The 26,998-nt window shown below is 33.2% G+C and overlaps 1 protein-coding gene across 6 annotated transcripts; it reads left to right on the forward strand.

Annotated features, from left to right (window-relative positions):
* Nucleotides 1–10,218: 10,218 nt before the first annotated feature.
* LOC106052769 (dual specificity mitogen-activated protein kinase kinase 4-like) lies at nucleotides 10,219–26,805 on the forward strand. 6 transcript variants are annotated; one of them, XM_056021625.1, is made up of 13 exons: nucleotides 10,372–10,513; nucleotides 13,724–13,970; nucleotides 15,100–15,226; nucleotides 15,411–15,474; nucleotides 15,816–15,929; nucleotides 16,880–16,999; nucleotides 17,719–17,838; nucleotides 18,676–18,727; nucleotides 21,157–21,284; nucleotides 21,402–21,479; nucleotides 22,516–22,658; nucleotides 23,900–23,945; nucleotides 24,784–26,805. In XM_056021625.1, exons 2-13 carry the CDS (start codon nucleotides 13,934–13,936, stop codon nucleotides 24,907–24,909), a joined length of 1,155 nt encoding a protein of 384 aa, XP_055877600.1. In that variant the 5' UTR covers nucleotides 10,372–10,513; nucleotides 13,724–13,933; the 3' UTR covers nucleotides 24,910–26,805. The 6 variants fall into 6 exon arrangements, with proteins under 6 accessions (XP_055877596.1, XP_055877600.1, XP_055877601.1 ...); XM_056021626.1 differs by having other exon boundaries at nucleotides 10,381–10,513; nucleotides 13,766–13,970; XM_056021623.1 differs by lacking the exon at nucleotides 10,372–10,513 and adding an exon at nucleotides 10,558–10,813.
* The last annotated feature ends 193 nt before the right edge of the window (nucleotides 26,806–26,998 follow it).

The following is a 26,998-nucleotide window of genomic DNA, read 5'->3' on the forward strand; positions in this document are numbered from 1 at the left end:
GTGGTGTAATGTACTCATTTTTAATCTTATACCCCAAAAATGAAATTTCACTTAGGCCAATTTTTATTTTTGTTGGTTTCAATGTTAAATTGTTTTCTTTGATAATTTTAAAAACCTCTCCAAGGCTTTGTATATGCTCATCCCATTGCTCACTAAAAATGCATATATCATCTAAATAACTAATTGTGTCTCTTCTATGGCTGAATAATTTGGCCATCATTCTGTTAAACGTGGCTGGAGCATTTACCAAGCCAAAGCTCATCACATTCCATTGATATATGCCCGAAGGTGTCTTAAATGCCGATAATGGTTTAGCTTCTTGTTTTAGAGGTACTTGCCAGTATCCTCTTGACAGATCCAACGTGCTAAAAATCTTTGCATTTTTTAGCTTAGTAAACATTTCTTCTGCTTGTGGCATTGGAAATGGGTCAAATTCTGTGACTTTATTCAACTGTCGATAATCCACACACAATCTTAAGTTGCCACACTTTTTTTTAACAAGCACGACTGGTGCAGCCCATGGTGAACTAGATGGTTCTATCACTCCAAGTGTTAGTAGCTCATCAATTTCCTTCTGTAATGTTTCTCTATGGTGTAATGGGATCGTATATTGTGGCAGTTTATTCGGTACTTTGCCAGTTAACTTGATATCATGTTCTATAATACTTGTTTTCCCAGGTAAATCCGTAAAAATATTCTTATAATCCTCAATTAGTGCCTTGATTTCTTTAGCTCTATCAAGAGAAACTCCATCCACCATGACATCCTTCCATGTTTGCCTACTTTCTGTTGCCACTGTCTCTATTGGTCTAAACCTTTCCTCTGTCTCCATTTCTTCCGTCACACAGGCACTCATTGTCATTGACTCATCTTTACTCCTTTCTTCATTTCTTTGTCTTGGTGTAAATTCTTTTAACAAATCCACATGAAATATTTTTAACCTCGAATCAATGTCTATTTCATAATCCATATCGCTAATTTTCCTTGCTACTTTGTATGGTCCCAGCCAATTTGTGCCCGAAGCATTATTGTTATCCTTATGTAAGACCAAAACATCTTGTCCTACCTCTAATTCCGTCATTATTCTATGTTCATTCACTCTGGAATGTGTTAATTCATTTCTCTCTAGCATCTGTCTATCCGCTTCTTCACATGCCTTTATAATCTGATTTCTAGTTTCTGTCACAATATCATAACTGTCATTAGTTACTACATGATCATGTGGGATTATCAAATCTTTCAATATTGTCATTGGACCTCGTGGATTTCCTCCATAAATCATTTGAAATGGTGAAAACCCTGTTATTTCATTACGACTCTCCCTGTATGCAAATAGTATTGACGGTATTGCCATATCCCACTCTTTGGGTTTATCATCCATTACTTTATATAATGATTTCTTTAGATTGACATTAAAACGTTCACAAGTGCTCTGTGGATAATACGAGGTTGTAAACCTTTGCTGGATCCCAAACATGTTCAAGAATGTTGTAGCCAATTGACAGTTGAATTGAGTCCCCCTATCTGACAATATTTCTCTAGGAAATCCAAATCTTGTAAACAACGTATATAATGCTTGTACTATATCTCTGGCTTCAATTTGTTTGAGTGGGATAGCTTCCGGCCATCTGGAGCACACGTCTATCACAGTTAGGATATAACGGTGACCCCTATTTGATACCACTGGCATTGGACCGATTAAATCAATCGCTATTTTACTAAATGGTCTATCTGGTACATCCACCCTTTTTAATGGTGCTTTTATGTTTCTTGCTCCTTTTCTAGAACATAATTGGCACGAAGTCACATAACTTTTTATGTCCTTACTAATTGATGGCCAATAAAAATTCTGAAATATTCTTTGTTTCGTTTTGTGTAGTCCCAGATGTCCTGTGTGTGCTATATCGTGTCCATTTTCCATTACAAGTTGCCTGAATTCTCTGGGTACCACAAACTGGATTACTTTTTTTCCATGCCATTCAATCTCTCTAACAAGAGTTCCTCTTTCTACATAGAATCTTCCTCCTCTACCTCCTTTCTTTGCTAGTTGGCGTAACTCTGGATCATTTTTTTGTTTTGTGATAAATTTTTCTTTGTTAAATCCTATGTCTTTGATTTCAATTGTTTCTGTGTTTTCATCTTGTTCTTCATCTTGCTCTTTTTCCTTAGTTGATAACTCGAACAACTTTGCCAAATCTAATTCCTCCACATCTTTACTACAGGATCGAGTAGTGGCCATTCCACAACAATTTTTCCAAACTGCTATCTCATTTTCCGTGCACTTCTTTATGTTTGGTATATTGCCAATAATCAAATCAATTTGATCATGGTCTATAACACATGCCTCTACGATCCCGGTATAATACGGTGTTTTAATGTTCACTCGGGCCACGGGTAATCGAACTGTTTTACCATCAAACATAATACATGCTTTATTTTTTCCAGTATATTCATGATCTTCAACCAATTTTCGGTTTATTCCAACAATAGTGCTCCCAGTGTCCCTTATCGTTCTTGCAGCCTTATTTCCTACAAATGTTTGAAAACAATCTAGACTTCCCGAACTCGACAATAACGACAAACTTTGATCTCTTCCATTTCTTCTGCCGTCATATCTTCCCTGTCTGTTTCCTTGATATCTTCCTTGATATCTGTAGCTATTATACTGGCCTTGTCTACTATCTATTTGGCTCCTTCCTTGTCCTCTAAACCTATTCTGTCCTTCATATCTAAATCTTCTATTGTTGCTATAACTGTCTTGTGTTTCTCTAGCTCTATTAAATGCTACTATTTCTTCAATATCGCTACCTCTGTTTAACTTTTTTTCAGGATGTGCCACTTTGTAAGCCCTTATTAATTTTACAATCTCATCTACAGATTTTGGCTTTCTCTCCAGCAGGAATATTTTTAGTTCGTCCTGACTCTCATAAATGACTTTATCCAGCATAAGAAATACCTTTAGTCCATCAAACGTCTTCTCTATTTTTGATGACTCTGTCCAATTGTCAAAGTAGCTATTCATCTTGTCTAAAAGTGTTTGGGGATCCTCGTTGGTTTCAATGGTGCAATTAACATATTGTTGACGATAAAACGCCTCAGTTTTTCCAAATGTTCGTAGTAATTGCTCCTTTACTATTTGGTAATTATTCTGATTCATGCAGATCTTTGACGGTACCTCCGCTGCAAATGACTTCGATAACAAAAATGTCCATTTATCTTCAGGAAAAGCCAATTCTTTCATTTCAATTTCAAACTTCTTTAAGAAAATATCTATGTCTATTTTATTCTCATCAAACATTGTACCTTTATATTTTGCCAATTTATTTCCAGACACGTCATTTTTCTTTCCAGTACCTTCATCTTTAGCTTTTCCTTTTTTTATTTCCAACTTTTCTTTCTCTATGGCTAACCTTTCTTTCTCCATAGCTAGCTTCTCTTTCTCAATTTCTTTATCCGTAACTAATTTCTCTTTACTGATAGCCAACTTCTCTTTCTCTATTTCTTTATCCATTGCTAATTTATCTTTATCAATAGTTAACTTCTCTTTCTCTCTTTCTTTTTCCATGGCTAACTTCTCTTTCTCTATTTCCTTTTCCATGACTAACTTCTCTTTCACTATTTCCTTTTCCATGGCTAACTTCTCTTTCTCTATTTCCTTTTCCTTGACTAGTTTCTCTCTTTCTATTAATCTTTCTTGTACATATTTTCTCAGCTCTGCTCCTTCTAATTCCAATAGTCTCCCTTCTTCTTTCAAAGCAACTATTTCAGCTTTATCCGCCATTTTTAATTTTTCTTTATCGAGTTATCTGACCATATCCATTAAATATATTTGATTCTCATATACTTAATGCCTGGACCCAACAATGTTCATATCTAAATGTAATGTAATGAACCAAACGTTTAATGTTATTCGAATAGAAATATGTATCTACTTCCCGGAATACTCTTCTTCCTGCTGGTATAACTGCCAATGCTAGTGTATATTCTCCGTCGGTGATATAAATCTTTCGTTGTTTGTTTATATGCCGTGGTCAGTGTATATCCGTTGGTCCTAAATGGGCACTGTTCTCCACCGTAGTCAAAATTCACTAGTGTTGCCCACGGCAGTGCTAATAATCGTACAAATTTCCATTAATATTGAATGTTAAAGGTTATTGTTGAGAACTATGACCCGCCAGACCAATGAAGATGTACGTTTTCACATTGGTGAATGTAGAGAATGGGCCGTCATAATAATTATAATGATATAAATCTAGATTTAAATGTAAATCCAATTGATTAATTCAGCAATAATGTTTTTAGTTAAGTTTCAACTAAAGGTTTATGTTTACCAGTGAGTCTAGTACATAGCTTTAGAGATTTAGATGACGCTACTCTCCCAATCTTAATAGATCTAGAGATCTAGAGATTTTGTTACACTTTGTAGTACTAGTAATACCTCAGTACACAGGAATTAGATACCGATATAACGCAGGTCTTGCCTTTTCCGTTGGGCGCCACTTGTTACGACACAAGACTCTTTGAAATAATAATAGACTCTCAGGTTATTACTCTATAAATACTTTAATATTACAACAAGTTATGTAAATACGAACATTTCATTTCTCTTCCTGTCAATTACTCCCGGCTTTCCCTTTTCAACATCACTTCCATTCATTACACAAATTCGCACCATTATTCATGCACACCGTGCTGCGCTACGACCGTAACAGAGCCTCAACTCAAGAAAACATTAAGAAACTGGAACAAACACAAAATAGAGCAGTGAGATTCATAACAAACGAATATTCACATTTGACTAGAGTAACACCTTTAGTAAAATCACTAAATTTAGAAAGCCTTCAGGACAGAAGACTCAAAAGTAAAGTAGCAATTATACATAAAACACTGAACCATAATCTTCAAATACAAAAAACAAAATTTAATAAAATACTCTGAAAGACACAAAGATAAAGGCACATTCTTCGTCCCATATGCTAGGACAAATTTGTACAAATACTCCTTCTTCCCTAGTGCTATTAGAGCATGGAATGGGTTGCCTGAGCTAGCCAGGAAAACCAGTGACTTGGCAGAATTTAAGTCATTGGTTAATATGCATGACTAAATGCATGACGCGTAGGACGTAATCATCTTCTTTTTTGAAGTAACGTCTGTATTATATAAGATAAGATTTTGTTTTACTATTGAAATATACTTTGTTCTTTTAGCGATAATATATTAACCTTGACCATGAAGTTTCTCTTCCCAACACCTTCTTGGGGTTAATCTTAAGGTCACCTTGAGGCGAAGATCGGATAATAATCTGTAGAAGGCTGAGATTGTCAAACAGAAAATTTTAAGGATGAAACCTTGCCGTCTGAAATGTGTAAAATAGATGGATTTAGTAAGAGTTATCAGTTCAACTAAGGATTAAGTTAAGAATAATAGACTGAACCCAAACCTCTGCTGCCTTGCGGATATACCCAAACATGGGAAACACTTCGGCAGTCAACCCTAAGGAAAAATCAGGATCCGGTAACCCTTAGACAGCTTGAAGCACACAGTGTTACACCCTGGCAGAGCCAGCGACGCCGCTGATGCCAAACTTATGTCGGGTAACTTTGGATACATCAGATGCATGTAGGGGGGGGGGGTAACTGTTGTGTGGGCCACAACGCTCCGGGCATATCAAATTCCCATGCTTTCATCTCGTTTCTATGAGATGACAAGAAGATCATATGTGGCCCCCATTCCCAAAATTATTTTTAATTCGGCCCTCGATAGAAAAAAAAAAAAGATCCCACTTCTTGCCTAGAGAAAGCCAAGAATCCAACTCTCCATGGCATTTCTTCACTAAATGGGGCTAATAACGAAGGCCGTCTGAGAATGAGAGATGGTCTCTCTGAAATTGCCACGGCATTTGGGTAAGCAGACGAGAGAGAGAGAGAGAAAGAGAGAGAGAGAGAGAGAGAGAGAAAGGCGAGAACTGAAATCCCTGGCTAATACTTTGAGAAGTTTGGCGAAAGAAAAAGCATTGGTCTGTCTGGAGTCTAAGACACTGCCCATGAATCGAGTAAATAGTTTGTTCATTCTCTCCTACCCCCCCCCCCCACCAAACTGCGATTTTCTTGATATCAATTAAATCACCGGGTAGAATAGGAAATAGTGTGTGTTAGTGGGGGGGGGGGGGGAGAAGTTTGATCAATGCTATTTGACAAGATTATTTGGATATTGGGTCACCAGCAAGTTTAAAAACATACAGTCACACACACACACACGTCACACATACAAACCTACAACAACACGCATAGGCACACTCATTCTCTTTTTGTGTCTCACATACTCACGACATGACAATCACGTACTCTCTCTCTCTCTCTCTCTCTCTCAATCACTCACATACACATATACATTAACTTATACACATACCATCTTTATGTCCATTATGTTGGTTGGACAGTTGGGGCAGCACAGATGATATGTCAACCGTCTTTCTCCATTGCTCTGTTTTGCGCTACTAGAATTTTATTTTTCAGTGATAGGTCCGTCCATTGTTTACCTCGTTCTGCTTCCTCTTCTTTTCTCTGGTTATTCACAAGCACTCACAAAAACAGACTTATACATACACTTACGGCTACAGATATCACACACACACACACACACACAATTACGTGCACTTACTCACACGTTGACACGCACTTATATGTAACAGGATCTAATTTCTAATGGGAGAGAATAAGAGAATAAACTGAAGGCAATAATTAATTGATTTTTGTCTTTAAAAAAAGTAAACCTTTTTTGTGTGTGTAAATGTAGTAGTTAATTTGACAGAACTTACTAAACTTAGCAATACATTTGTTTAAAAAAAAAATTTTTTTACAAACATTCGAAAATCGTTTGCATAAATGTGTTAAAAATATGATTAGTAGCTACCTCCCTTATTAATAAGGGAGCCTCCCGTGTTTGTTATTATTAATAGTGAATAGTTGTAAAAATGGTGTATTTTTATGAACAAACTGATTCCATAGTTGATTTTAAAAAATAAATTTTTCGCTTCAAGGAAAAAAATGTAGCCGTTGCATCAGAACTTTGAATGGTCTAAAATACTCTAAAATATCATGATGTCGGATTTTCAATATCTTTTCTAGTTTACGAAATCTAAATGGGACGGACGGACGGACAAACCACACAAAACTAATAGCGTCTTTTCCCCTCTAAAAAAGCACTGTCTGTAACTATAAGCCTCAAATGTACACGACTCTTCTAATAAAAAGTTTAATATAGAACTTCTTGAGATTAAGACATGTTGATGTATTCTGATCACGTGACTATCTGGTGAAGCTATCAAATCATATTAGGCCTATAATGAGGCTTGTGTTCGAGTGAGAAGATTGACAATGCCACATCCAGCTCAGACATAACCTGTCGGTGGTCGTTTTAGGTTATCTTTCCGTCGTCGATGTCTGTTTTCGGAGGTACCTCTATTACGCCGACCACCTTTTATCTCACCAAAATAGATTACCTTTGCCATACGATCGTCGGGATATGTCCCCTGCCCAACGTAGCTGTCGACCTTTAAGCCGTCTCTCTATACGGTCAATGGACCTTATTCACCAATCGTAAACAAACAACATTTAGTCACGTGATAATATTGATAAACCAACGAAAAAAAACTGTCACGTGATAGCCACTGTGTATTAAAATTAGATCGTAATTTTTATAGAAGAGATAGAGAATCACATGGCTAAATGTTGTTTGTTTACGATTGGTGAATGAGATCCATTTGCAAGACAATCGTTATTTGTAGTGCGGTCTTGTCTCCAAACATACTGATTATATGGCGTACATCTTTTAGATTGAGAACACTATCAGGTTTAAGCAATGGAATAGAAATATATATATATATATAAACTTTTTTTTTTTGGATTCAGCACGACATAATAACAAGCAGTGATGCTCGAATGAATGGATTAATTTCCAATCGAACATTGACCAATATGTGTACGTTATTCTTCGATATTGTATATTGTAGTGCATTGTTTCCAGAAGAGATTTGTGGTCAAGACACAGTCAACAATATATATGATTTTCTAACCCTCGACAAGACATTTTTTTTTAAAGTTATCATCTGTGTCATAAAATTAGCATCAAACTCTAAAATTACTTCATAATGTAAGCCCCACTAGACTCTTAAATTTGACATAACGAAATAGTTTATGAAAACAAAAATATAAAAAATAAAAAAACATTGCACGAGGGAAAAGGAAAGTCTCATCGTGAGGTCACTTTGAACGAAAGTCTCATGGTGAGGTCACTTTGAACGAAAGTCTCATGGTGAGGTCACTTTGAACGAAAGTCTCATGGTGAGGTCACTTTGAACGAAAGTCTCATCGTGAGGTCACATTGAACGAAAGTCTCATGGTGAGGTCACTTTGAACGAAAGTCTCATGGTGAGGTCACTTTGAACGAAAGTCTCATGGTGAGGTCACTTTGAACGAAAGTCTCATGGTCAGGTCACTTTGAACGAAAGTCTCATGGTCAGGTCACTTTGAACGAAAGTCTCATGGTGAGGTCACTTTGAACGAAAGTCTCATGGTGAGGTCACTTTGAACGAAAGTCTCATCGTCAGGTCACTTTGAACAAAAGTCTCATCGTGAGGTCACTTTGAACGAAAGTCTCATGGTCAGGTCACTTTGAACGAAAGTCTCATGGTGAGGTCACTTTGAACGAAAGTCTCATCGTGAGGTCACTTTGAACGAAAGTCTCATGGTGAGGTCACTTTGAACGAAAGTCTCATCGTCAGGTCACTTTGAACGAAAGTCTCATCGTCAGGTCACTTTGAACGAAAGTCTCATGGTCAGGTCACTTTGAACGAAAGTCTCCTCGTGAGGTCACTTTGAACGAAAGTCTCATCGTGAGGTCACTTTGAACGAAAGTCTCATCGTGAGGTCACTTTGAACGAAAGTCTCATCGTGAGGTCACTTTGAACGAAAGTCTCATCGTGAGGTCACTTTGAACGTAAGTCTCATCGTGAGGTCACTTTGAACGAAAGTCTCATCGTGAGGTCACTTTGAACATAGAAAACATTTCGTTTTGGCTCAGTGGGTTGCATATGTTCCCCACGTCCTCGGAAAACTGAGGAAGAGGGGGTCATCAAAAATGTGCTTTCCTCCCTTTGCTTCGACCATTCCAGTGACCGGAAGTCGTGACCAACGGTCAGCAAGTGGACGCACGATAACAAGCACGGACATTGTTCATAAATAACAAACGACACACACATTCATGATTATGGCATGAAAAATAAAACACCCCCCTACCCTAAACCACTCCTCTAAAAAAAGAAAAAGATCTACTCCCCCCCTCTTTTTTTTTTTTCCCTTCGGACGTTCACTTACAAATTGGCTATCAGAAAAAAATGATTGTGTTGAAAACAACGTACACCGCAGTACTGGAATACTTTATGTCTGTGTTTAAATTGTGTTTAAATATTTCACAGGCCAGCATTTGTAACAACTGGATCTAATTAATCTAATGTGGCATTGAAACTTTTTATTATTTAATTCGAAGATATATAATTAATTGCTGTTGTTAGCCTACGTTTATAAAGTATTTTTTGTTATTTCTGTAATATAAAAGTATATTATTCTAAATAATACACACAGTATACACGAGTGTTCTCCGTGGTCACCTGTCAGTCCTTGGGAACTTTTAAGACTAGAGGCCGGAATATATGTATATATGAACATATGTGCGAGCTACCGTATGTTTCAAATTTCAAAGGCGAAAAATTTAACTTTTTGTTCCAAATGTAGTATTCAAAGTTTGGTGATTATTAACGTTTTATCTTCTGTTGTTGATATTATGGTATAATAAACTACCTAATAATAATAGCAATAATAATGATCAATAGTTTAATATTAATAACTCAAATTACAAAAAAAAAAATTCAATGTTAAAAATACGTTCTATGAGAACATAACAGACATTAAAGACGAGAATGAAATGGCAAACTAATCTAAAACTTTTTTTTTAATTATTTATTCATCTATTAATTTCTACTTTATTTGTATTTTCGTGCGATAATGTACCAATTTTCTTCGGTTGAAATTCCGCTAAGTTTCATGTTGAACATGCACAAAGTTAGATAACTCATGAAATTATTGTCTTTATGCACGTTGTTTCCCTTGGATTGATTATTCGGTTGCGAGGGTTCTTCAACGCAGGGATATTTGAAGCAAATCTCGCGTCCGTCGGTATTTTGTGAGAGTCGGAGAAGTTAGCCTCATGACGTCAAGGGATTTTCCCAACGAAATCATCGATGAGTCATCAAAAAGAAATGAACTTAGGAGACCAAACACACTAGCTGATGGCTTAAGAGGATTCTCAACTGCTCGGCAAGAGGCTACCCCTAGACGCTGGCCACCAAACAACATTCTTTATGGGCAGGATACTGCCCAACTGGACTTAACAAAGCTGGCAAATTTCGGCCGAAACTCCAAGATGGCGTCTCCGGATGATGGTGATCAAAGCAGCGGTGGGTTCTCAGGATCTCCGTTCGGTGTTCTTTCCCTATTTTCGGACGAATGACTCATGTAGTTTGTTGTCCTACAGACCAGACTTGTGGTTCCCTTTAAATCTAGTCCATTATAGTCTAGTTTCACTTTAAAAGAATAATTTTAACACCTGAATGGGTCGCTCGCTGAGTCGTTTGTGTCAATACATTTTTTTAATGATACTAAGTCTAAGATCTGATGTAATTTTGTAAGTCGCTGATGTTCATTTCACACTCGCTGACAGTCTCGTTCTCAGAAGCATGCGGCATCCGGTAGATCTAGTAACGAGTTAATTTTTTAAGAATACATGTAAATCTAGATCTATATAGTATATATTGTAAATGAATGTTTTAATTAAAATGATTACCACAATACCAGTAGTCTGTAGTAACACTGTTGTAGTTTTTCTAGATAAACAGTAGTAGTCTAGACTCTCTATACTCTATACCTAATATAGATCTAGTAGTCTATATAGTCAATATAGATCTATAATATATAGATCTACACACAAAAATTTTCTCAACCAACTGGACAGAGTGAGACAGTCAAGAAAACTAGATCTATATAAAATATATATATCTCTACTATAGATCTATCAGACTATAGAATCTAGATATATATTATACAGTCTAGATTTAGATCTAATAATAATAAATAAAATAGTCAAGATATATATATATAATATCATCATTTTGGAATAAATATATATATATACATACTAGCTTTCTAACAGGACCTACACTAAGTCTAAAAACGAAACAGAATATTAATATTAATAGACTTTTCCCCTTATATAAATTAGTGTGTAAAATCTTAAGCTCTAATTATATAAGAATATTTATAAGGGTGAGACTTGTAAGAAGGTTCCCTACTGACCCTACTTAAATTAGTTTATTTATAATAAATTATAAAGATCTGGATATATACATTCTTCTACACTCTAAATAATTATATTTTAATAAGAAACTGTTTAAAAATAGAAAAAAAAACATGAATAAATCTGTCTTCATTTAACATGAGTTGCAACATTATCATTACTAGTAGCTGTTTTAAAGTTAATTCATAGTATATTTCTTAAAAATGTATGCATCATAAATCTAGTATTAAACGCAGTAAAACCTCTCTGCTTTTGTCACACCATCTGAATATGTACCTTCTGTTGGTTAGTAAGATTCTTCAACATTCTGTGTCTAGAGGCCTTTTATGAAACATTTTAAGTTCAAATTACAAGTCACTTCCTTAGCTGTTACATAACATCGAAACATTCCCTTAATATCAGTTCTGTCACTTCCTTAGCTGTTACATAACATCGAAACATTCCCTTAATATCAGTTCTGTCACTTCCTTAGCTGTTACATAACATCGAAACATTCCCTTAATATCGGTTCTGTCACTTCCTTAGCTGTTACATAACATTGAAACATTCCCTTAACATCGGTTCTGTCACTTCCTTAGCTGTTACATAACATTGAAACATTCCCTCAACATCGGTTCTGTCACTTCCTTAGCTGTTACATAACATTGAAACATTCCCTTAACATCGGTTCTGTCACTTCCTTAGCTGTTACATAACATTGAAACATTCCCTTAACATCGGTTCTGTCACTTCCTTAGCTGTTACATAACATTGAAACATTCCCTTAACATCGGTTCTGTCACTTCCTTAGCTGTTACATAACATTGAAACATTCCCTTAACATCAGTTCTGTCACTTCCTTAGCTGTTACATAACATTGAAACATTCCCTTAACATCGGTTCTGTCACTTCCTTAGCTGTTACATAACATTGAAACATTCCCTTAACACTGGTTCTGTCACTTCCTTAGCTGCAAAATCTGTTATGAAATACTTGCACTATCTTTGAAGTCAAATGTACACACCTGACACTTATCAAACATGTATTACTGCTCTAGGATACTATGTGACCATGTCTTGGTGTACATGTGTTGTTCTCTACTATGACCATGTGTTAGTGTGTCAAAGTGTTTGTACTTGCATGATGGCTGTGGTGTTATTTTGTAAATCCTTTACCTATACATTTACATAGCCTTGTATAATATAGCCTTCCCTTAAATAAAGGTTATTTATATAATATTATGTCTTAGAATTAGAATTTTACTTGTTCAATGCCTAGTAGTATACACATTGTCCTCTAAAAAAGTCAGATACACATAAATTGTATCTATTTACACAGGGACAGTCAAAAATAAAAATCAATATATATGAAAATTATAATTATTAATAGATGCTTTGCAATTTTTAAAAACTTTTGGTTCTGCTGGTCCCATGAAAAAAAAAATTATAATAATTATTAAATGGTTCGCAATTTGTAAAAACTTTTGCCTCAGCTGGTCCCATGAAAAATAAACTGCCATGCAACTATATAACCTTGATATATATTTTTTTAAAACTAAATCTACATTCATTGATATTATAAATACGCATTCAATGTTTCTGACCAATATTTAGAGTCAAATTATATTTTTTTTTAGATTTACAACATCTAATTGTATTGAAAGCACTCAATGTGTAGGCCCATATTACTTAATTATATAATATGAAATGCCAAACTCAAACATAAGCTTGTGCAAGTTTTACATATATATTAAATTTGGCTATTAACCACATTTAAAACATTCACATACACAGATAATTGAACTTGTATTATTGATAAAGCTTTCATATATATATATTTAAACCAACATGGCCTAAATTGTGCTGGTGTGCCTAAAATCAAAATCAATATATATTTAAACACAAGTATTGCTATGATTTGAAATATTAAAAAAGAAAAAAAATTAACTCTATTTTTCTTTTTTATGTGCTACAAAGTAGCTAGCAAGTGTCTTACAAGCAAAATCTTTTTATTCCTATCCTGGCCCACACATTATTTACCTTCAAAAGATTTTAATACATGTTTAAAAATAGATTATTAAAAAAAAAAAAACATTTACTAAAAAAAAATCTAAACAACTGAAGATCTAATGTTCAATTCTCAGCATAAATCTGGCATGACCTACTTATTTAACCTACCTATCAAACTGATCATAAACAAAAAGTCCCACTCCTTATTCAGGATTAGTCCCTTGTGGTAAAAACTGTTTAGAATAGGGAAATCCCCATAGCAGACAAGATAGTTCAAGTGTATAGTACTGTGGTCTGTGATTTCATTTGTGTATGTGTCTGTTCAGCCTACCCACCACTAAGCTAAGTTTAGGTATCTGACATTCCAGAAGCATGAACAGTGTAGGAAACACATGTTTTCTGGTTAGTTTGTTTATTGGAAAACTTACATCACAGTTGGACCAGTATTGATCTGAGAGAAAGTGATAAAACTTGGTTTCATATGTTTATATACTGTGTTATGTGGACATATAAAGTGTATGTGATACTCACCTATTATGGATCTACCTGAGAATAGAAAGAAAAAAGTGCCAGGTACTTGTAGTTCTCTTCTTAGAGAATACGTAATAGAGCTTTGAATCAATATGTAAAAACAAAGGAATACAATTGAAACCGATATTCAGTCATAATGTATTGTGTTGCTTGAAAACAAAGCAACACAATAGATTTAAACAATAATGTCCTTTATCTAATGAGATTTTCATGTTATGTTGTCAATATTGGCTCCAAGATACTTGCTTATGATCTTGATACATCTTTTTTTTTTTGTTTTTACATATAAATAAAAATTTAGTTATTGTAGATCTGCTTAAGTTTATATCTAGTTTAGATTAAATGTTATTAAAGTTAGAAACTAATGTTTTCTTTCACAGACAGTTTTTTAACAATGTTTTTGTAGTGACAACAAAATATAGAGATGCAATAATTAGCATTCCCAGGTGCCATTAGAGCATGGAATAGGTGGCCTAGTTCAGCCAGAAAAACTGACTTAATAGAATTTAAATCTCTGATTAGCAGACATTAGCACACCGATAAGTGTAGAATATAATAATCTTCCTTTTGGATGGAACTTCTGAAGAAGTTCACTTAAAATCTTTGTAGCTGCACTAGACTGGGTTAGATGTAGGCTACATTAATGAAAATTGAAGTTCAATTTTTTTTTTTTTTTTATGTTGGCTTCTGGACTCTATTTTATTTTGACAGTCTCATTTAGTTCTAGGCATTCTTCCTTCTATTGTTGGGGTTAGTAACTTCTTTTCATCCAGATAGCCCAACGAGAGTTCCAAAATAGTTGATCCCCCCCCCCTTTTTTTTTTGTCCCTTTCAGCCCATCATCTCACTGTTTAAAAATGTTTTATTTAGTATGAGACTTGTTAGCTCAACAATTTTTTTTTTAAGGATTTTATTGCTTGCCTCAGTCAATGGGTACCTGACATTATTAGTTGGAGAAAAGCAGTTGTGGTGGTTTCAGATATATGTTCCTTCAAAAATAAAGAGAATTCATCCCAGATGGGACAGGGTTCAAACTTGAGACCTTAATAATGACAGTCCTAAGTTTTAACCAGTCATACACTTTATTACGAGTTAAGTAAGTTTTTTTAGTTCTTATTGTTACATGAATCATTTTTACTTTTAATTGGAAACATCATTTCTATTTAAACAGAAATGAGGCAGAGTTTGCGCCTAGAGTTTGGCTCTGCATCACCAAGTCCTGGAGCAACACCTAGCAGCATCAAACAGCCATCTCCATCAAACTCTATACTTGCTGACTTGGGGCACACAGCACAAATGTTAGTACTTGTAATTAGGATTTAACTTAATGTTCAATTTTTGTAGATGACATGTATATATCATATTTAAAGCACTTTCTAATCACCAGTGATTCACATTTTACTATGAGTAATAGTTTGCATTAATTACATGATGTTTATAAAGATTAAGTTGACAACTAACGTTGCTATTGTTTTCATATAGAGAGAGACTAAGGTCTCGTGGTATAGAACGTACCACTGGCAAGCTTCAAATTTCTCCAGAAGAGGTAATAAAATAGCTTAGTTATTGATAAATTACCATAAGTGAACCAAATACTGCACATGGGTAGAAACTACTGGATTTGCTTGGCACAAATTTTTCATAGTTTTAGATTCAACAACCTAAATAACAATAAGCTAAAAATTGCAAATATCATTCACTGTTTCTAAAGTGTTTAAATTTATTGAATCCTACTGTTTTGTACTTAAAAAAACAAAACACATTTAGATAGCATTTGAAATAGTCTTACTGTACTGTATTAGTTCAAATTTAGTTAGAAACATGAAACTAATGAATTAGAGGAAGTGTGTAATATAGTTAACAAAAGTTTTGTCCTTACTCCATCAGTCTTTTGAGTTCACGTCTGAAGATTTAAAAGATTTAGGAGAGATGGGAAGAGGAAACTATGGATTCGTTAACAAAATGATTCATGAAAAAAGTGGGACGATAATGGCAGTTAAGGTAAGCGTAGACATTTTGAAATTAAGAAAATGTGAATGCCTTCAATGTTTTCTGTGATTTAACTTCATACATTTTTGCTTCAGTGCTGTTTTTTTTTTTTTTTTTTTACTGCTCAAGTGTAGAATTGATGGTTATATACTAAGGGTGAGAATAACTATATTGTAAAAGTTTGTCAGGACTATTGCTTTTATATTCTTTGCTTGGCCTCATTAGGTAATATGTAAGCTTATGACTGGTTTATTGATTGATACTCAGGGCAGTAAATGTAGGGATGACTTAATGATTGACATTCTTGCTATATGCCCTTAAGAGTTTGATTTAATTATTCCAAAATAAGGTTTGTCTTAGAGTCAAAAGATTAAGGAGGAGTGTAGTATTTCACATAGCTACAAAGATATAGATGTCATGGATATATTTTGACACATCCAGCACATACATAACAAAATAACTGTTGTCTTTCAGTGGTTGGTTTAAGTTCTTTTTGCCATCTAGACCTTTGGCAGCAGTTTCCTTTTGGTCTTAGATGTATAACTTTAGCCTTTGGAAGAGATGTCCAGCTGTCTTGTTCAGCCTTGTTCCAAATATTAGTGCTCTGTTATAAAATATTTAAAAAGCCAATACTGCATTTAAACTGTACATGTTTGTCTTAAAATAACTGACGTTCCTTCAAAAGAGATGTCCTATGTATTTTAAACTTAAACTCTGCTAAGTTAGTGTTTGCTTATTCAGGCAACCTTTTACATGCTCTAATGGCACTAGGGAAGAAGAGGCACTTATATGAATTTATTCCTTCCTAGCATATGAAATAAAACTTTGTCTTTCTGAGTATTTTATTAGTTTTGTGTTTTTGTATATTTGTAAGTTATAGTTCAGTGTTTTATGTATTATTGCATTTGTCCTGTCCTGTCTCTAAATTGAGTGATTTTAATGATATGATTGTATGGTTGCAGAGAATCAGATCAACAGTGGAGGAGAGAGATCAGAAGCAGCTGTTAATGGACTTGGATGTGGTCATGAGAAGCAATGATTGCCCCTACATTGTACAGTTCTATGGCGCTCTATTTAAAGAAGTAACTTAAACCTTTACAAATGTATACCTGTTTTGTTATTGAACTGAGTTTATGAGTGGGAGTGTTTGTACACCAAAGTGATACATCCTAGTTTTACACTTGTTGATTTTCTTATATACTAATAGATTATGAGATATAAGCCATTTTCTTAAAGTCTAATGATTACTTGATATATGCTAAAAAAAAATTTTTATGGACTGATGACACTCCATAAAATATTGCATATATATTTAATAGGGTTTTGATATTGGCCATTACTGGTTTTATCTTGTATTAAAGTCTCAGATGATTAACATGTAAAGGGAAAAGATTGTCTCCCAAGGCGTAAATTGCCGCAGAGAGATACTCATGTTTTTCAAACAATGTGACACACCCTTTTAGAGGATGCAAAGGCATACATTTATCAAGGGATACAAAATCTTTAATTATAAATTTGCTGTCTTTATATGTAATTTTACCTGCCCTTTTTTTTTTTATGATGACTAATGCCCTCTAGAAGCCAGTCAATTCATTTCATGTCAGAATGGAGAAAAACAGTGCTTCTCCAAGCCCTATAGCTGTCTAAGATGAAAAATTAATTTCTTATATGGTGTTGTTATAGCTAAATGTTTGAGAAACACTGAACTAATAATTGTTAACCTCGTATTCTAAAGTCTATATACTTTAGCTTACATGTGTTTGAATGTACAGCAACATTAATGTAGCCTTGTTGTTTTCAGGGAGACTGTTGGATATGTATGGAGCTAATGGATATCTCTTTAGACAAGTTTTACAAGTTTGTTTACAGTGAATTACATGAATTCATTCCTGAAGATATATTGGGCAAAATAACTGTAGCTGTAAGTGTTTTTTTTTTCCTTCATTTAAATACATAATTAAAACATTTTAAAAATGTAAATATCTTTCTGAGATGATGGTCTCATTGTTGAGGCTTTTCTTTTTACTCGTTAAAATTTTAATTTCTGAATTTTTTCCCTTTTAACTTGTTTTTAACAAATATATTTAGTTTGATGCTGGTTGCTTAAGTGTGGTCTTCTTTCTTCTCCTTCATAAAGCAACTATAGATCATTTCTTAGAAATCTAATTGTCTGGGCCTTTACTATAGTCAGAACATTGGTGGTAGTATTGGATAATTAACCATTTTAAATATTTTTCTAGGTGTTATTTGTAACAAATAACTTTTGGTCCTGTACAGATTATCTATATTCATAGAAATGGCATGCATTTCTATTTAATTCTATAGCTGATAACAATTTCTGATTATAAAGTTATTAAAATTAAATCATAACATAGTAGTATATGAAAAATGGGCCAAGTAAATAATTCTGTCAGAACCTACAAGATAATTAGAGAGAGTTAATTAGAAATGTTACTTAAACTATTAAAGTTACAAATATATTCTTAGATCAACAATGAAAACAATTTTCATTGACTGTAAATATGCCATATAGATTACTTTGTTCAATTGTGTGACACATTAAAATATTAATGCAATTGGTTTTAATTAATAAACTTTATTTCAATTTTTTTTTTGCCCAGTAGCAGATTACTGAATTATAAGGCTTAAATACTTTTAAGATTTTATTTAAAATTTGAATAGTTCTGCCTGTAACTGGATTTCAATGTTATACTTTTTGAAGTCTAATGTTTTAGCCTTTATTTTTTATTCTTTTCAGACTGTCAAAGCTTTGAATTATTTGAAAGAAAAATTAAAAATTATTCACAGAGGTTAGTAACACATTCATTGCATTTTTCAAATTGTTCTATTCAGTCCGTGCTATCTATTGTATGAAAATAGCATATAGTAGATTGGACCAATCGGTTTACATTATAAACTCATGCATATACATAATGTAAAAATGGGAGAGATTATTGAGAAATAATTAAAGCATGAAGAATAATCAAATTGTAAAATCTCATCTTATTATGTATAAATCAAGACAATTTTTTAAAGTCTAAGTTAATTTTTCATCATTAAATTTTTACAATGCTTACATTAACTCACTCTACTTTTTGTTTGGATATTGCAATAGAATTTTTGACTAGTTTTTGCTCATCCAATCACCAAATTTTGCATACAAGCTCATGCTTAATAGCACATGAATGAAAATTAAAAAAAACAAAAAACCAATCTAGTTGTAATTAATGAATATTGTTATTAAATAGAAAATGCACTAATAAAGAAAAGGGGATAGTAAAAAAAAAGAAGTTTTTAGTGGCCCCCGAAAGGGGAAAAGATGCTATTTTAGACGTTATTAGTTTTGTGAGGCCTGTCTGTCTGTCCCGTTTAGATCTCAGAAACTAGAAGAGAAAATGAAAATCAGACATCATGATATTTTAGATCATTGAAAGTTCTGATGCAACAGCTACTTTTTTCTTTTCCGAAAGTGAACCATCTAATTTTAAAAATTATTTATGCAAGCAGATTTTTCTAAAATACACCACTATTAAACTATTCACTATTAATAGTAGGGGAGATTATTATTAACCATATTTTCAACACATCCATGCAAACGGTTTTAGATTTTTTTGTCAAAAAAAAATTCTTTACATAAATTTGTATTGCTAAGTTAAAGTAAGTTCTGTCATATTAATTACTACATTTACACAAAAAAATAATTAAAATCTATTTAGTATGCATATAAGTTGGACAGAATTTAAAACAACAATTAATTGGTAGTTTTTCATATTATCGCGTGAACTGCTGTGCCTTTATGCAGCTATACAACACTCAACCAAAGGTTGTTTTTTTTTTTTTTTACGGAAATGTTTTTTTCTTGAGGATTTGAATAAGAGATTGACCCTTTACAAAACAATTAGATATTCATTATAAGACATCAGTTAGGCCAGGTTCACATGTAACTTACTTCCCTTTCACCTATCCTTTGGTCTGCTGGACCGCTGGGGCACCACACAAGATCTGTCAACCTTTTTTCTCTATTTTTCTCTGTCATTTGTCTTTTATGAATTTCATTCTGATGTCCCTTCTGAAAATACTGAAACCTGCCTTTTTACCTGCCTTGGTGGACCACTTCGGGGCCGATTTTGAGTTTGTGTTGCCACTGTCTTTTGTTTTTTATATGTGAATCATTATCCTTTTAATTAAATTAATGGGGCTGAGTGGTAAAACCCTTGCCTCGAAATCAATTTGTCTTGAGTTCATGTCCCATTTAAAACTTGGATTTTGAACTTCAGGATTTTTAGTAGGCCTGATTCTACTCAACTCTATTGGGTACCGGACACACATTAGGTAATTAAAGATGTTTGGTTGTTGAGCCGACCCCATGATAGCCTCATTAACTATCAGCCACAGAAACAAATGATCCATCTGCCCCTTAGATCACAAGGTCTGAAAGGGGTACCTAAATTTAAACAAGTTATCCTTTTATTTTCCCCATTGGTCCTTTGACATTTTTTTTAATTAGCAATCAATACAATCTTTATCTGGCATATTAATTTAAATAGATTACTTTAAGAGTTCCATAATTTTATATCTAAATTGTACAGAGTATGATTTACTCACAAGTGAAACTATCCTTATAAAGTTGAAGCATATCTTCTTGAGGCTCTTTAACCAATAAAAAGATTTTTTCCTATTTCTAGAAATGACTGAAGGTGCAGAGGCGGAGGATATGGACTGGAATTCACAAGAATTGCATTCCTTCCTCTGTGTGCAATGTTTTTAAAAGAATTAATGGTAGTCTATGGGGAGCTTAGTTGACCAGTCCATATCCTTTTCATAGGTCTATCCACCTTGGGGGCTTGGAAATTATTGGTCATTGTAATACCCTGGGACATTAAATTACATGATTTTTATATTAAAAGATGAAATTCAAATCAATAAGCTAAAAAAATTTACACATTGAATTTTTTTTTCCAAAATGTAAATTTGTGGCTATGTTTATATTGACCAAAATGAAGATATTGAATATTTGTTTAAATGAAACTTTGTTTTGTAAAGTGTCAAGCAAACATATAGGGCTTGTAATGAAAGAAAGTGCGATGTCCTTTATTAAACAGAACAAAGTTCTCATTGGAAATGTGACATTGGTGTATCCTTAGCATCTTAATAAACATTCACTTGAAGAATAAATCTTTTTTCTCATGATTCTTGAAACATTTTCTGTACATTCACTTTGTTATTTTCTAATTTCCAGATGTAAAACCCTCAAATATTCTGCTGGACAGAAAGGGAAATATCAAATTATGTGACTTTGGCATCAGCGGACATCTTGTGGACTCTATTGCAAAGAGCAGAGATGCCGGTTGTCGACCATACATGGCTGTGAGCTTTTTTTTTTCTTTTAAGCTATTTCTTGATGCTTTCTGAAAGTGTATATTCTATACTTTGTACTTCCTTGAAATGATTGAATGACCAAATTTCTTTGTTCTGTCTCAACAGCCAGAAAGAATAGATCCTAAAGCTTCAAGCAGGGGATATGATGTCAGATCTGATGTTTGGAGTTTAGGCATAACACTGGTCAGTAAATCAACTATAAATGACTTATTTTTTCTGATTGTCATAAAATGTGTCATGGTTATCTGAATGTGAACACATTTTTATCTTCAGATTAAGCTTTTTACTCTCATCTCATGTGTCATTTGACTTTCGTCATTGGGGTGCTGTGACAGTTTACATAACCAAATCCCTCCAATTTCTTTGGCCTGTAGCTGTTTTTTTGCTGTGACAGTTCACATAACCAAATCCCTCCAATTTTCTTGGCCAGTAGCTGTTTTAAGCAGGATATCAAGAGAGGCCGGTCCATTCTTTTATTTTGTCCAGCCAGCTTTTCTTTACTACTAAAAACTGGAAAGGATTGAATGATTTAATTAACACATTAGTGAGAACATCTGTGAAAATATGCTTAGGTCTTTGCCATATAAGGGGCAAAAATATAAGTAACTTAGAGGGTCCTTAAGTAATGGGTGTGATGTTGAGTTAATTCTGTGGATTTTTTTGTTATTGAAAATAAATTTTGTCTTGTTTTCTTAACTGAACTATAGTGATTGGTTATTAAATTTTAGTTTGGATTATAAAAATCAATTCTTGAAGAGAATTTTTGTTCATTCTTTAACACTTTAAACATCCCCCTCCCCATCTAACAGTGTTGTCATCTGACTTTATGTCTGATAGTATAGAATTTTACTAACCACACAATTCCAGTGTCAAATTGATTATATCTTCTTATAAAGAAAACTCAGTCCTTTTCTGTTGACGATGTAATCAGCATTCATCTGTTTTCTCTGCTCTCCTTCTTTGTCATGTCATTGTCAGCACTCTCTCAACACCCTAGTGCGGAATCTTTGACACTTAATACCACATTTCATGTTTTTCTGCTTTTGAGTTTGACTGTCAATATTTTCTCTTTCCTCACTTTCTTGACCAAGTTATGAAAAATAAAATGCTCAAGATTCTTGTTCAAACAGCTAAATATAAAGCAATTTTTTGTCATCATTAACAAAATTCATCTTTATTTCTAAACAAACATAGCCTTAATTATAGCTTTTTATTTTAGATGGAGCTAGCCACTGGCAAGTTTCCTTATCCTAAATGGCAAAGTGTTTTTGATCAGTTACAACAAGTTGTACAAGGCTCTGCCCCAAGATTGCCTAGTGACTCTACATTTTCAGTGGAATGCATCAATTTTATCAACACATGGTGAGCTTTATAGCCTTAATTGATTTTTGTTTACTATGAAACATTTTTCACTCACAAAAAAAGCCACTGCATATTATCTTTTATATATTTGCCAAATACCACTTACTCATCTATCAAGAGATCTGTTTAACCACCAAACTGATTTGCTTGACATTTGTACACATTTCTTTTTATCTCTAAGAAGCTAACGGTTCTGATTGTCTGAATGCTGCCATTCGAGAAACATTGCATACTTTCTATTAAACCATTAAATTTTCAGCATCTCTCTATATAAACCTTAAATACAAATTTTCCATATAAACTTCCATATTTTTAAAAACGGATATTTTCTTTCTTTTTCCTTAAATAAGAAATAGCTGCATGAATGCATGTTTGTGTGTACAAATTATAAAAACAAAATAAATTAATAATTCTTTAACTCTCCATTTTGGACACTTTAAAATAAGTTCATTAAAAAAAAACTAATAGATATTTTCATTTTATTTTCTTGAGAACACAGCCTAAGTGTATTCTTGATCCAGAGGGAGACTAGAATTCATGGACCAATTTTTGCTTCAGTGGGGTCAGCGCGTTATAGTGTTGGCTGTTCTAATTCAAGTCAAAAGGGTTCCAGAAAAAGAGCGGGCCGATCCAATTCAATGCAACAAACTAGAATTATGGGCTAAAAGATATGTTAGGGGATCATTAAAATGTACATTTAATTGAATCTGCAAGAAGGTTGGGTGTTCCAGTCAAAATAAACAATATATAGACTGGGAACAAATAGTAATATAGTAATATAATGTCTGCTACTTAATGACCATGAGTATGTGACAATGGCCTTTGCTGGTGAGGTTCAAGCTGTTGGTCATCCCAGTTCAGGTGAAAGAAAATGCTGATGTAATAGTAAATGCAGAAAATGTTCACTCCTAAATGTTAAATCTGAAAAGCTATGCTAATACTTTTGTTTTTATTTGGATGATGTAAATTGTGCTAAGAAACATTCAATGAAAATGCTGAAACAGCTGGATATCCAAAGCATTTTATTTAATCAATTAATCGTACAATTCTGCACAGACATTTTTTTCCTTCTTGAAAACCTCTATGCATCTTTTAGGGTGGGGGAAAAAAAAAGTTTGCTGTTCCATTTTTTTTAATTAGTTCTTTGATTCATTGGTTCATAATAGTTATAGCTACAATTGTTTTTGCACTACAGTTGTTTGCTTTATTAATTCATTTTTTTCCCACTTTGATTTCAACAGTTTGACAAAAGAGGACAAACAACGACCAAAATATAACAAACTATTGGTATGCAGTTTGACTTTTACCATCACTTAATTATGTAAAATGAATCAATGTTACAGAAAACAAATATTGAAATACATATTTGTTTCTGTTAAAAAAAAATGACTGTTATAAGCTGAAAAAATACCCAAGCATTTACTAACTAGGAAAAAAGAAACAAAAAGGATTTCCCCCTCCCTCTTTTTACCAAGTTTCTACCAATTGCAATGAGTTTGAATCTTAAAGTTTCTTTATCATGCTTTTTCCAAGGGTAGACAAATCAGATAAGCTCAAGATGTCCATTTTAAGTTTTTTTAAATGTCTTGTTTATAAAGGTCTGTGTAATTATGGATTTAAAAAAAAGAGTAACAATATCACTTTCAGACTATGATCTAAGGGACAGAGAATGAAAGGTTCATGTTTCCATTTCTAAAAGTTAACATGGGTGTCATGTGGCCAGCATAGCAACCAACCACCTTTACTTTCCCCAACTAATGTTCAGGATAAACATCATAAAAAAAAATTGTTTATAATTTTTTATCATAAACATTTTCTTTAAAAAAAAAAAAAGAGGGGGGTGGCTTGCATTTTCCTTTATAATTCTATAACAAATATAACATTTTAAGATAAAGAAAAACATGGCCATGTAAATAGTTCCATCAGAAAGTGTAAAATAATTATGGAAAGAATTAATATTCTACACTGCTACAAAAAACAAGTAAATGTACTATTTCCTCCATTCAGTAGCAGTGGCAGGATACTAAAACATATTTAAAAGATCATTTAAAAAAAAAAAATTTTCTTTTATTTTCTTCAAAAAAAAATTCTAAATTTTATTTTTAACCGTTTCTGTACATTACAGGAAGACCCATTCATAAAACGCTATGAAGAAGTTGAAATTGATGTTGCTTCCTATGTATGTAGAATTCATGATTTGATACTCCAGTCATCACCTAGCCCTTCTTCATGTGAACATCCTTTATCCTAACCATTTGGACTCTTAGACATCTACACATAGAATTGTTCAGCAAATCTCATTGACTCATCTATTGTTGCTCCTAATGGAACTTTATTGCCTGCTTGCGTTTCCACCATGTCAAGTATAGATGATTTATTCAATCTTTTATGTAACCTTTTTGCTTATTAATAATTTCAAGTCTTACCAATTTCAACTCTATACCTCCTTTGCAAGCAGCATTGGAAATTAATATCTGAAGTATTATGCATTGAATTTGTACTGTTTTCAAGATTTCTGACTATTCTAAAGTCATTTATGTGCTAATAGTGAATTGGTATACACACAAGACAAATCAGAAGTGATATAGTTGAAGATTTGTAAATATCTGGGACTGAATTGTTAATATGCAAAAGTTATTAATGTAGAGATTTTCTGTTTGTGATGAAAACATTTTCATGCTTGAAATTGCAGTCAGTGGTGTTTAGTATTGCTCTGGTTGAGATAGGATTCATATAAATCTACTTTTTTTCTAATGTTTGGAATGTTTGAAGGCTAATTATTAAAACAAGATTGTAATTTTCTATTTAATAGTTAGATAATGGTGAAAAATAAATATTTATTTGGAAGAAATTTTTTTATATGGGGAACTTGTGAGTAAAAAGTACATACCGTTTGAAAACAAATTGAAGAGAAAATATTTTGGATGTCAGAAATGGTTTAAAATCTTAAAGGTCAAGAAATACTTAGGAACCATTGAAAAAAACAAATAGCTTGAAACCTTAGTAAAAACTAGGATGTTTTAGGACCTTTCATGTAGATAGTCAAATTTTCAAACCTCTTCTACCCATAAATAGCTACAAATTTTAGTAGTTAGCCACAAGAGATGTAAAACCAGCCAAAATATAGAAGTCTGAATTCAATTAAGTGGTCATTTTATTCTTCCCATTTGACTACAAGTAGTTCGATATTTGTTTGGGCGCTCTTCAATAGTTTTTCATTTATTCATCATGTATTATTGTTAATTTTTTGGGGGTGACTTTCTTTTTTCCGCAGTTGTTGTTTTGTTCTAATGTTAATACTTGATCATTTTCCCTATGAATGACTGCTCTGATTTATACAGGTAATGATTGTTTGGTGCTTTATGCACACAAGTTAGATGCATTAGTGACCTACATGTAAGCACATAACCAATTATTGGAATTATTGTATTACTCAAGAGGTACATTGAATTTATACTGATTTGTGATGAATGTAGATAGTGTGCTTTCTTCCTTCATGGTAGCACAAGATTTGTCATTATGCTGGGATGTTTCAATAGTGCTTTATTCTTTGGGTGAGCAAGAGGTGTGTGATTAAGCTGGGATGTTATGTCAAGCCTAGATGTATAGCAGTGCCGGGGATGGTTAAAAATGGTGTAAAGGATGGCTTTTTCTTTTTCTAGCTGTAATTTTTCTGAAAGAATTGTATATCATTGGCTTGACTGGGTGTGTACAACAGAGAGCAGCCTTCAAAAAGACAAGCAATAATAATTCCAGCCTAGCTCCAAGTGGTTCTTACATTTGTAGAAAAGCAGCGCTGGATCTATTGCCATTGTAGGGATATGCAATCTGCTCATGGCTTATTGAATTTTTCATCATTCCATCATGTAAATTTGATTTCATTTTTGAATTTTCAACACATTGTTTTTTGGTTTTGCTTTTCTTGTTCAAAGTTATTTCTATGGACATAAACTAAAATACTGAGTACATGTTATCATAAGCTAAATTTGTACGAGAGAATGTTAGTAGGAATAAAGTTTACAGTTCAGTTTAAGCAATTTATATGTAATGGAAAAAAAACTTTGTTGTTGAAGTTAATTTAACTTTATCCAGTGTATATATATTACTTTGTAATTCTACTTGTAATTAAAAAGTTGACAATGCCAAATCTGTCCTAATTGCATTTTGTCTATTTAACTGAATTGTTGAGACACAAAAAATTAAGATGGTTTCTGTAATATTTTTTATTTAGGCACATTGTACGAACCAAAATGTTCTGTTAATTAGTTACTGAAATGTTTGGAAACAAACTCTACATCGTGTTATGAGAAAAATGAAAATATACAAGTCAGCAAGAGGAA

Source organism: Biomphalaria glabrata, chromosome 2, assembly GCF_947242115.1.
Source record: "Biomphalaria glabrata chromosome 2, xgBioGlab47.1, whole genome shotgun sequence".
In the NCBI taxonomy this organism is placed as follows: Eukaryota; Metazoa; Mollusca; class Gastropoda; family Planorbidae; genus Biomphalaria; species Biomphalaria glabrata.

Bases quoted from the DNA above. Each gene is read 5' to 3' on its own strand.
- LOC106052769 (XM_056021621.1), top strand. From the start codon at position 10,264: ATGACGTCAAGGGATTTTCCCAACGAAATCATCGATGAGTCATCAAAA. The intron at 21,480-22,515 runs GTCAGTAAATCA...TTTTTATTTTAG, and splicing joins GGAGTTTAGGCATAACACTG to ATGGAGCTAGCCACTGGCAA. The intron at 23,946-24,783 runs GTATGCAGTTTG...TGTACATTACAG, and splicing joins CAAAATATAACAAACTATTG to GAAGACCCATTCATAAAACG.